Source organism: Bemisia tabaci, chromosome 7, assembly GCF_918797505.1.
Source record: "Bemisia tabaci chromosome 7, PGI_BMITA_v3".
Taxonomy (NCBI): Eukaryota; Metazoa; Arthropoda; class Insecta; order Hemiptera; family Aleyrodidae; genus Bemisia; species Bemisia tabaci.
This window is the reverse complement of record NC_092799.1, coordinates 26,297,180-26,310,254: the sequence shown is the minus strand read 5'-3', so window position 1 is coordinate 26,310,254 and position 13,075 is coordinate 26,297,180. Positions and strand designations below refer to the sequence as shown.

Genomic DNA, 13,075 nt, shown 5'->3' with positions numbered 1-13,075 from the left:
TTGAACCAGTAATCCTCATTCTTTTCAATTAAATATGAGCCACTTGACTACTGTCTTACCCATGTATTTTTACTTCTTACAAATATGATTCCGACTCTAACTCTTTATTAATTTTTACTGCTGGTTTTCAATCCTCGATTTTTCCCTCAAAGCAGGCGTTGGCTGTTATGCATTTGATTCAAATTATGCAAGAGTTAATTGGACTTCATTTTACAATGTTTGACTCAGCTTAGGGACAACCACAACGTTACATATGTGCCATTCACTTCCCTGTGGACATGAGTGTTTTTACAGATGAGCCATAAATTTCAGTTCCGAATTGCAAAAGGTAGTCCAATTAAACTTCGCAGCTACAATATGTAGTAGAAAAAACATTAGAATGGAAATTACAATTATGTATACCTTTCTGTTACCGACGATTGATTATTACGCAACGTTGATGTTTTTTTCCAGACCAGTAATCCTGAATTGGACGAAACGTCAAAGAAAATGTATGAAGATTGATCGAAAAAGGCACAAGGATTGCGCGAACAGAAACCTTAACATCTGCTACAGGAACGCGCGAATTTAAAATGAAGGCAGACGTTTGGCAAAACAGGAAACAGTTGGAAAATATAAATGCATTTTTCTGTTAACGCTAGTTTAGGTCAATTTCTTTACTACCTTCTGATGATAAATGAAGTGAAAAGATTGAATAATGGTTGTGGGTATAAGGAACTTTCCTAACTTTTCCCGGAAAAAATATTTCAACGAGGCAACGTTGGAATGCTCATACGGCGTCAAAACACAACATGGGCCTTTTAAGCTATATTATTCGATGACGCGATTATTCTAACGCGAGTTCGAATAATTGCGCCAAACACAGTGCAGTGCGGACGGCGTTAAACGTATATTAGCGCCTGCAAGACTTTAGGAATACTTCCCGTATTGTGCCAAACAGTGCGGCTGGCGTGGCGCCCGTATTAGCGCCTCCTAGACGGCATGAATACTTCTCGCGTTGCACCAAACGCACCGCAGTTGGGCAGTTGGTGCGGAATGGACATTAGCGCCCACAAGACTAGAATTGCTATAATGCCGTGCTATGGAGAACGCCGTATGAACACTCGAAAATCACCAACTTTCCTCTCAGAAAATATTAAATTTTGGAGAAAATTATGAATATTTGCCCTTGCAATTTTTAGATTCATATTTTGAAGCGTCGCGTTGTAAGAAAGATACGCAATTTTATTACTTTCACTATCATTGTACATATCAACTGTTTAAGCTGTTCAGTCAATCGTATTTATCAAAAATACTTTTTACATTACGGCAACCCTGTGAAATGGGTTAAGTTTGAAAAGATGGAACAAAAAGTCACGGAAAGCAACGAAGTGCAAAATTTTACGTTTCTTAACTTTCCTGGTAGTTTGTTCGAGTAAAGCTTACTCGCATATTTGCCGCATTACCAAGCGTGAATCTCGCCTGTTTCGGGTCTCGACTCACAGTCGAACACAAAATAGTATTATGATTTAAAAAAAAAACGCGGTTCCGGTGCAGCGCTTTGCAGTGTTGCAACTTTTGATGACTGGAATAAGTATTTCCACTTTTCGTAGGAATTTTTTAATCAAATGGAAAAATAAGCGGAATTTTCAATCTACGAGCAAAATCAATGGGAATTTAGACGAAGGATTTTTTTAAAATCCGATTTTGAATAACCCTTTTTCATCTATCATCTATCTTTGGCTAAAAAGTCTGCAAAAATCTGCAAATTTTTTTATTCAATCTCTGTGATACATCGCACGCCATTAGGACGTATTTGTGCTGTAAGGAACTATGTTACGTGCAAATCCTATGCACGTAGTCCCTTTTTGCATAAATACGTCCATTAGGACGACGCCAAGTACCCGGAGCAAATCACCTTAAATTAGATTAGTTGAATTGGCAAGAAAAATCGATAACGGAATTTTGGCCATGTTTGCCCTCTCGGTTAACACAGCAACAGCGATCCCTTTAATTTTATTACTCCATATTGTTACACGTAAATAAGTTACGATCTTCTCGATTGTACGTATATTCATACTTATTTTATATTTATTAAAAAAGAGTATATTTCCATGTATAAGGAAGCTCACTAAAAACTAATAATAATAAAAAAAAATAAATAAAAAAACAGCGATCTCGTGGATTTATGCCTGAAGAAACGTTGCCTGTTTCAGGTAAGAAGGATTTTGGCGGCGGCAAAGCGGCAACTGGAGGTCAACCAAAAGCTGTTAACACTTCATGAAAACCAACATGGGATATAAATTCTCCTCCAATTTAATTAGCAGCCGACAAGCCGCGAAAGTGGTCAAAGCGACACTCGGATCTTCTCCTGCGAGACTCTGACCAGTGCGCTCACTCGCACTCCCCGGAGATTCTATCTTCTATCCTCCGTCCACCCTAGACAAATCGCCGATAGCTCAGCGCTGTCCTAGGAGTTGGCCACCAGCACAGACTTCGCTCAATGTTCAACATTTCACGTCAAATATCTCCCGAGATCTCAGTTGCCAAATTCAAGTCAAATACCACCAAAGATCACTTCAAACAGGACCTTCAGCGGGAAAAGCTCGAAGGCCTGATAGCTCATCGTTTTTCTCGCGATTGTAGGTGGTGTGACTTTTGTTTAGGTCAGTGCTAACAATATACGATACCGATTTTAGATAAATGTTTCAGCCAATGAGAGGCAACAATGGATGAGTTGTATGCGCATAGTTAAACGTGTGATATGCTATGTGCTCAGTACCATTGTGATATGTGAATGCTATGTTCTCGAAGAGATGACACCAGGTAGCTTTTATGAAATGCAATTACTGGACTCGAAAAGTTATGAAAACATCCAATTTGACATTCATTTTTGTAGGTCCGGGTATCTGGGGAATCTGAGATCATGTATAACTGAGATTTGGTACAATACAATTGCATGGTGCTTGTGAGGCCGTTTCTTGAAGGAGATTGTATTTGTATAATTTTTGGAAATGTTTAATGCTCGCATGACCTAAGTTTTATTTCTTTAAGAATGAAAAGTCATAATTTCAGTAAGAGAGTCTCACGAGTAAACCATAATTAAATCACGTATCTTCCCCCTTATTTGATCTCTGAGTAAAAAAATCACAAAATATTAGTGACCACGCATTGGCGAGGCGTGAATGATCGATTATCGATATTTCCCCATTTGAAGCCATAGTAAAAAATCGATTATTAAGCTGTTCGTAGTGAACACCCTGTTTATCGATCCTTTTCCAAATTGTAAATGGCAGATCAATCGATATATCGCAAAGCACGCCACGCTACTGTGACCACGGAGCGTTTACATCCTGTAAACGACACCCAATTTGATTGTTGGTCATCTGATATCCCTCGGGTTCACTTTCTTCTCTACATTACAAGATGGGGCGTAATTATACCTAAGTCTTTTAGGCGCACTCGGTCATTGGGCTAAACGTGAGACATTCTAATTACCTAACTATTTCTAACAAATAAGAAGACCGCTTTGCAGATGAATCACCCACAAAATAGACTTACTTCGTTGAACGATTCGGTTGCTACGGTGAGAAAGTATTCGTCTGTGATGATTAGTGGTCATCGGTTTTCCGGCTGATTTGGTCGATCAGCGAATAAAACTATGAAGATAGTGAGCCCCAGCACTTTCATTAGGGGGACAGTTCTTAATGGAAAAATAATTTGTCAATGTCCGTTCATGATGGAACTCCTCGTAAAGGACAGTTTCCAGCGACTGTCGGTGACAGTGAGAGTCCTATAACCGCAAACATCCTGATGACTTGCGGCCTTGCGGTTGTCCCCAAAAATTAAAAAAAGAAGATACCTATTACTGCTTACATTTCTCCCAAACAGTCACATAATTGGTATTTAATTTTTAGCCTGCCACTCTAGCTTTCATCGTCAAATCGCAATTGAGACTGCCCTTTAATGCATTATTTTCTTTAAAAAAAAAAAAAAAAAAAAAAAAATCATTTAAAGTTTAGTGAATATCAAAAAATGGGTTCATTTTACATTATACTTTTTTGTTTATTCTTTAACTTAAAGAACAAAGGTTTAATTTGTTTTCTTTTTGTTGTCTAATAACGTATGTAACGCACAAGGCACACGCCATACTTACTTTTAAAACATACAATCCTCATTAGTGCTTTTTTTTTTTATCGTGGATCAGGGTGGATCGCAGTGGAACGCACTGGATCTGAATCCTGAGCGATCCGGACCGATCCAAGTGTTCCAAGTGATAAAAAAATCCAAACTTGGAATTTGGTTCGATTCGTTATTGTTTTGATTTTTTGGGGACGGCAACTTCCTCGCATCAGGTTAGGATCACAGTGGATCGCGAGCTCGCCCCACCTCGGAAGAGCGATCCAGCGTTCCACCCTGATCCACCTGGAACGCTTGGATCACGCTGAGGAACGGAATAAAAAAATACCGATGTTCATCGCGATCCACCGCGATCCACTGCGATCCGCATAAAAAAAAGCCCTATTGTTTGATAGCCCCCCCTCCCTCCTCCCGTTCTTCTGGAATGTGTGTGAAATTGCAGATGAAAAACCTCATCTACATCCCGAATCGAAGAAAATCGAAGTGAATGAAAAATGTGTGATCAGAGTTGAAATTGTAAATTTTGTCAGGGCAAAAGGTTCTGATTGGGAGTACCTACAAACAATAAAGGTTAAGATCCATCGCGGAATGACAATAACAATGGTTTTTACTTTTAAATATTATAAAATATAAATGGTGTAAAACTTAACTCCCGTTCCATATCGCAAAAGAATCATATTCCGCCCCCAAAATATGTGTATCCTTTAATGACTAGGGAAATATACGCAGAAAAGCTTGGAGACTTAAACGCAGCGTCAGAAAGGTAAACCATTTCATAACGTGGCATCTTCTTATTCGTCCAGTCTAGTTGGCTATGATATCCATGGTGAAAATTTGTCCATGATTAACACCTTCAATGAGACGGAAAGCACATCATAGTAAAGCTTGGAGACTTTAACGCAGCGTCAGAAAAGTAAACCATCTCAACGTTACGACTCTTTATTCGTCCAGTCCAGTTGGTGAAAAAAATTTTACTGTCAAACGCCTCTCATTAAATTTTCGGATGTCCGGATGTGCTTGAAAGCAAACGAAACAGATCGAACTCCTTATGTAGGTATATGTCACAGGCTGAAGGTCAAATCAAATATTTTGTCAAATGTTTAGACAAATTATCTGTTTACCGAAAATCTGGTTTAATTATCCGTGCAGTCGTTTGATCAACCATGAAGACTAATGGAATTTTTGGAAAGAGGGCAAAAAACTTTTCACGCGTGTATAGGTCAAGTCAAAATCCAAAATATCAATTCCACAGCGCTAGTACGCCTAATAAGTAAAAGCTAGTTTCAAGGAGTTTTGACAGATTGATTCGCCTTCATTGGACCCGATAAGCAAAATGGGCTCCTACGGGTAAAAATAGTGGTATTTATTTTACTTCTTTGTACCTCTAAACGGATAGATGTTTGGCCTTTTCAAAGTTGCTTCGAATGATCAATTCACTTTCGTCTTATTGGGTAGGCTAAACACGATAAACAGTAGCAATCCTCAGAGGACATGTGAAGAAGAGATGAATTTCCAGGAGTAGCATGCTCACCTGGTCTGATCACGAAGAAAACGAAATTTTGAGGGCAAAAGTGAAGTAACTAATTGCTACGAAAAGAAAATAAAGTAATTATGGTATGTGTATGTCTGCGCGCGATACGAGAGATTACCGTGATACTTTAGGAATTTCGTCTTCGAAGACACACTGATCTCTGAGCTCCCTCACCACAAAATTATGGATTCGTGAGTAGCCAGCACATCAATGCCAGATTTCAACTATTCTAGATTAATTTTGTTTCTCTCTCCACTTTATCTTGGATAAAAGCAAAATTTTGCAGGAAACTAGCAAAAGTGATGAGAGATTTTTCCATGAAAATTTCAAACTTAAAAAGTAACCCGAGCTATCATTTTCCAAAATGAGCGCTTCTAAATGACTCCGTTCTATTTTCAGCGAAAAATTTTAAACGAGAGTAGTTTTCCAGTAGAATTGGTCCGTCATTTCAAAACTTCCGGTATGGATGCCCTATAACCATTACATTCTCACGCGTATACTCAGAGATTGTGTATTTTAGAGAGCCCGCACTATCAATCTAGTCGGATGAGGATAAAGTTAAGTTCAGAGGTCAACGCTTCTTTTCGCCTATTGATGGTTGATGTGCAACTTGTTGAACAAAAAACCCAAATAAAATTCCCATGTGTAGCTGTAAGCTGTGGTAAAGAATTGATTACGGATGTGTTCGTTGCGAACACTCTATCGATCCTTTTCCATAGGTTCAAATGACAGATCATAATCGATATCAGTAGCGTGGCGTGCTTTGCGATATATCGATTGTTCTGCCATTTAAACCTATGGTAAAGAATCGATTATTAAGGTGTTCGCTGTGAACACCCTGTTTATCGATCCTTTTCCATAGGTTTAAATGGCATAAGAATCGATATATCGCAGTCCACGCCACGCCACTGATCGATATATTGCAAAACATGAACACCTGGTGGCGCTCATCAAAGTTTGAATATCCATCCTTTATTTCTGACAATTTTATTTTCAATTTCAGTTAGCGATTCTAAAATTTCTAAGAGGGACGTTACTCTAAATTTCCTGAAAAATAAATATCTTTTGGGGTGATATTTCGCAACGTCCGTGGCATAGCCGGATCCAGCAATTTGGCAACACCGGATTTCCTCCACTCACCTGTGCTAAATAATCGATTCTTGTCGGAGCACCTGGTCCCTCCAAGAATCGATACACCTCCATAGGTTTAAAAAGAGGAAATCCGGTGTTGCCAATCAATCGATATATCGCAAAGCACGCTACGCCACTGTTCCTTACCATATTGCAGGAGAAAGTAGCGATGATCTGGCTCTTAGAGCGAGAGTGACGGACGCATAGGGACGCAAATTTCATGTAAAAAGAGCGTCAAAAATGGGGGAAAAACGAGATTGAAAAATTGGACTTCCGCCTTTTTAAACGTACTGATTCAACCTTGAAGCTAGTAAACTTTTGAGCCACTCAAAGGCGCCGACTAGTCGCATGTGCCTGAAGATGCGCAGTTAGTGGCTCGTTTGGATGTGAGAAAAAAGTTCGGTCAGTAGTGCTAATGTTTTGAAGGTGGTCCGTTCAATTGGAAACTAGTTTGATGCGCCCGGCGACGGTGCGGTGCGGCGGCGGTTACTTTTATTTTTATTTTGAACTTTCTAAACTTAATTGATTTGCCGACTGCCTCTTTCATTTGCATGAGTGGATCGAGGATCGAGGATCGGCTGCATATGAGACGACGACAGATCGCCGATCGGATCCCGAACCCGAGCACGTTTCGCGTCTCCGCTCTCGCACGTCGTCGTCGCACGTCTGCCTCTGCGTCTGCGTCAACGTCCGCGTCCTTCAGCTCTATATTTCTCTCTCGTTGCATTTGACATCCATGCCCCGACTTTTCAACCATTTATTTCACTTTTTATTTACGTGGTTGTTTAAGTCCTACCGCAATCACGTTCTTTTTCACTGCGATTCATGTATCTATCCATTTTTTCTTCTTTCCTTTTCTTCTTCTTTTCTTCATCTTCTTTTTTTTCTTCTTCTTCTTCTCTTCGTCTTCTTTTTCCTTTTCTTTTTCATAAATCTTCTTCATTTTTCTTCTTCTTTTTCGTCTTCTTCTTCTTCTTTTCTTCTTTTTCCTCTTTTCTTCTTCTTTACCTCTTTACTTCTTATTTTCTTCTTCTTCTTTTCTTCACCTCCTTCTTTTCTTCACCTCCTTCTTTTCTTCTCCTTCTTCGTTTCTTCTTCTATTATTTTATTTTTCCTTTTCTTCTTCTTCTTTTTCTTCTCCTTATCTACTATTATTTTCTTTTTTTCTTTTCATCCTCTTTTCTTCTTCTTCATCCTCTTTTGACTGAGATTAAAAGTTCCAATTCTCACCAGTTGGTAACCATCTGTAACTTATTTTCTTAGGTAATTTGTGACCGAAATTAATATTTAATACCTTTTAGTATCAAATTATGTCGCTATCCATCGTATTTCCTTGAATTCTTGGGTGCATAATTCTCTCTTATAATTCTTCTAAGATTCAGAATTTTCCTGTGATTAGTCAGCAATATTGAGTGCAGTTGGCGTAACCAGAAATTCTCATCGCGCGGGCGTCTGTCATTCCCAACATGATTTCAACATGACCGAGTTGGTATTAAGTCGATATATGGTCAAGGTTGACTCACCATACATTATATTTATAAAAAATTAAAAAAAAAGTAAAAGGAGACTTATGAGAAACAGTAATTGAAAATTTTAGATCTCGACATTTTATTCACGTGACAGATTGACAATGAAAACTTGATCTTTTAAGAAATAAGGATCTGTCTGACACAAATCGTCAGCAGTCTACAAGGTGTATGCGATTAATCATTTTCAGGGATTGATGCGCACACGTAAATTAGTCTGTAAATCCAATTGGACGTATTTCTGTCAAACGGAACTATGTGCATTAAGACATGAGCCCTGAGACCCATAAGCTTATTATGTGCATAACAGGGCTCACGTCATAATGCACATAGTTCCGTTTGATAGAAATACGTCCAATTAGGATAAAAGTGTTACGTGAATGATCTCATCAGTCCGAATCATCCTACACAAAATGAATTCTTAAAGCCCCTAGCTCATCCTCGTCGTAACTTTACTACGTCGGACCACAGCGAGCGGCAAGAGCGAAAGACCGCCGACTGTGCGCGTGAAACATAACGACACCATACTATAATTCCTCTGAAAGGACTTCGAAACAAATCTATCATGTCCCTCTTCGATCGATTAGATCACCTCTTATGGCTTTATAAGTTGTTTAGGTCTTTATTTTCGTTATCTGTAACGGCAGTTAGAATTCATACGTAACCCGTAGTTAGAATAATTATGAAGTCGCAGAGAGTCGGATGTTCTCAACCTACGTGAACCCGCGTCACATTTGGCAACGAGGGATAAAAAATATTTTCTTTGAGCTTCCTGTGAGTATTTCTAAATTAGTAATGAAAATTCATAATAAACCATGAGAGGAAATTTTGGTTACTTTCCTTTTTTTAGGGCAAAAAACAAATAAATTAAACACGAGAGAGATGCGCAACGTCGCATGATACGAATTTTCCGACTTCACCCATCCACTTGTTTTAATGGTAAAATTTTGGAGTTATGTACCACTAGTGGTCCCTTTAAAAAAAAAGGGTGGAAAAATAATATTCACATACTCCCTATGTCAATCAGCGCCTGCAAAAAATTCTTCCTTCCTACGTATTTTCTCTCTCACATATGCTGAATTCGACCTTTGGCACGCTGATCAAATTTGATCAGTGACGTAGCGCCGAACACTGAGATTTAAATGAAAACCGAATTGTTCCTCAAATTTGACCATGAAGCCACTGACAAATCGTAATTCGATCGGTTGTATTGCGATTTGTCGAGATTGTGGACTTCGGGTACAACATTCGCACAACGATTTCCAGACTTAAAGCACAAAATGTAAACTTTCGATTTTTTGGTTAGAATAAATGCTATGAGTATTATTTAAATAACACGACTATACCATAAAACGGCCAAGAAGTACAAGAGTTTAAAATCACCCGTTCATCCTCAGCTCAGATACTCGCAATGGCACAATCTAAAAAAGGTAATCTAAGGGAGGGAATTTACGAAATGTCTTATGGTCCCTACGGGCAAACTTATGGTTATGAGTTCATTCTGTGTAAGAGAGAGGAAATAATGGAAGTGTAATAGTTCTTAGATATCATGATATCAAGATTCACGGTATTATAATAAAATAAAGAACAAGGGTAAAAAATATCATGCCAATAAATATGCCAAAAACTACACTATTTAACCAATCTTCCGAGGAACAATTTTTATCTTGTAAATTGCTCTTCGAAAATTTTCAATCTAAAAAGTTACAAAGTACACTATGTTTAAATATTGTATCGTCAATAGACATTTTCGTTATTTGTGGAAATTTATTTCCAGTCGGAAAGAAGATCTGCGCTTTTGATCGTTTCTTCATTCTTGAGCTCTTCACGTTTCCAGCGGAGTTCGTCTTCCGGCCAAAGTATTACAAGCGACATGCGACGTTTCAAAATATCTGCCGCCATTTTATTTTTTTACAGAGAAACTGTTGGTTGAATCTGTTTGAACATTTTATTGAATTTTATTGGAAGCACAAAGAAATTTCAGTGAAATTTTCGTACAGCTTCATTGAACGATTTCTCTGTAAAAAAAAGAAAATGACGGCGAAAATTTTGAAACGTCGCATGGGGCTTGTGATACTTTGACCGAAAGGTAACGAATTATTTATCTTGTATCCCGAGGCCAGTAATGCAGCAAAAAATGAGAAATAATAAACATTTGGGTTACAGTTGCAAACCTTTTTCCTCCCATGTCTGACATCTAAGGTGTGCAACCTATTCGGGCTCAATGACAATATCACTAAAATTTCGCCAAAGTCGAGTTCGAAAATGCCGTAGGCAGAGTAGAGCCGGCAAAACGCGTCCTTATTTATCAAATTTTAGACGCAAAAGAGTTCAGTGTTTTCATGAACGATTCCACTGTCCATAAACATTTTTTTTTTCTTTTTTCAAAAACTGAACGTTCCAAATTTTATTTTTTTATTAATTATTTTTTTCAATTTCCTAATGGTCACCTTCTCGCGGTTAGATTTCGAGGAAAGGAAAAGGCACTTGTGAAAGGTACATAAGCATTATTTATCTCAAAATATATTCTTGTCTCGTCAGATACTTTACCCCCTTTCCTTTACTCCCCCCCTTTAAGATCGGCAATGTGCCTCTTCATTCAATTCTCGTAAAAGTATTCAAATGATTACAAGAGGAAAAACGTTAAATTTCTTTTGCCAAAATAATTGTCATTCAAATGTTTTTAAAGACTATAGCTAATTTTCCAAAATTCAAGGCAAGAGAAATTTGTTTTCCTCTCAAAACTGAATAGTGGGTTTTTTTAGTTTTTTCCTCCAACCTATTCTCAAGGATGTTGATGGTCTTCTACCCTTGAAAGATACCGTAACCCTAGGATGGAAATTTGACCTCAGATGTCGTGGAGATGGAGCAAGTCTATGAAAAAAGTCGAACATGACATGGAAACGTTGAAAGCTCATATCTTCATTTAAATAAAACAGAAAAGTTAGAAAAAGGTTCCATTGGCTCTCTGATAAAATTTTTTTGAGCAGCACCCCTTACAATTTATGATGTAACGAAATAACCATCAAAATTCTTCAGTTTCATTCAAAAATGTTATGTCCAATCCCTCCTAAAGGTCCGTCTCCTGGCGGTTATACACCCCATGCTTTAGACTTTTAAACTTTCAAGGATTATGACCTAGTTGAAACCGCTCCCGGGGGACCCATTCGTTGGTTCCGTAAAAATAGTGTAAATAGTTATTCTGCCGTGCTAAGGAAAAACGTCGCATGAGCCTTCAGACGTTGCCAAATTTCCTATCATAAAATACGAATTTATCGGAAAAATTATGAATTTTTTTCTTCCGATTTTCCGGGTCATTTTGTTTGCAATTTAATTTCAAGCATCTGAAATTTTCAAGTAAAATGAGGGGCTTGGAAGATAAGGCGCATAAGTGCAGTTTTTGAAAAATTGAGTTTTTAATGATTTCAAGTTCAACTTGTCTCGATGCACATTCTGTGAAAACTTCCCTCCCAAATTCCAATTTTTTTACATTAAAAAGTCAGTTTGAACTTTCTTTCCGCCATAAGAATCCATGTGATTTTAAAACTTCAAACACGTATTTCTTTAGAGAGCAAAAACTGCGCTTATGCGCCTTGTCCTCCAAACCCCTCAAATAATTATAACTTTCCTCAAAAATACACGTTTTATCCAGGGAAATTTGGCGACTCTCAGATGTTCATAGATTGTTTTTCCTTAGCACGGCAGTACACTGAAAAAAAATTATCGGCGTTTTTACCAAGGTCCGTTGGTACCTTTACCATTTCACTTTTTTTACCAATTATTGGTAATTTTACCAAGACAGACTGGTAAGCTTACCTAAAACCGGTATTTTTACTGTTTTTTTTTTCAGGTAAGAATACCACTTTCATTGGTAATCGATTCCCGGTAACTTTGCCATTTTATCTCGATAATTCTACCACAGTCGATAAAAAATATTGACGTTTTTACCGGGGTCCAGTAAAATTACCAAGAAAGTCAATAATTTTACCAAGATTTCTCGGTAAAATTACCAATTCCATTAATGGTAATTTTACCAAGAAAAAACTAGGATCAAATAGAACCCTGAATTCTTGGTAATTTTACCCTTTTTTAGTAAATACACAGACTTTTTTTTCAGTGTATTGGTAAACAATTAAACGATTGTACCTGTGATAGTGCAGCGTATTCCGGAAGATGCGTATCATTCCCAGGTAAGAGATCACTTTCAGAAAAAGGCTTGTGCGTTATGCAGTACACTCTGAAGAAACTAGCACTTAGAACCACTAACGAACATTTGAACATCCACATCGTTGCGACTTTTCGGCGAGGGATGCGCTGGCGACGAATCACAGAAACTACAGCTCGCGCACCGGGCACATTTTAAAAACAAGTTTTTCCGACCCCACTGGATCACCCTTAATCCATCATCGGCCCCCAATCCGGGAGAACTACCGATAAAGTCACGGAAAAATACGCGAAACGGTAAAAAAAAACTGTGCGAAATCGGTAAAAAAGCGGTGACGACCGGTTGCGGGTTGCGGCGACTAGGAACGCGGCGATGCTGGGCTGTTTGCTGAACTGAATTGAACGCGTACACGTTCCGGCGGAGATGTTCTCTCTTAGTAGTGAAAGCAGTCCACTGCAACTTGCTACATACTCTAATGTCTCTGCCGCCACCTCAGCCTCCGCAACTCGGATCGATCTTTCCTCCTCCTCCTCCCCCTCCTCGTCTGGCGACCCCTATCTAGAACACGTCCTTCACCCTCCATATTTGGTCATTTCAAAAATG

General features: G+C 38.4%; 1 protein-coding gene across 1 annotated transcript in view; it reads right to left on the bottom strand.

The window, feature by feature from the left end:
* LOC109033995 (uncharacterized) overlaps positions 1-13,075 on the bottom strand; it is a 146,142-nt gene extending 133,067 nt beyond the window's left edge. The window contains 1 exon segment of the mRNA XM_019046884.2: positions 12,454-13,075. Coding sequence (XP_018902429.2) covers positions 12,454-12,594 — 141 coding nt within the window. The 5' untranslated portion in view covers positions 12,595-13,075.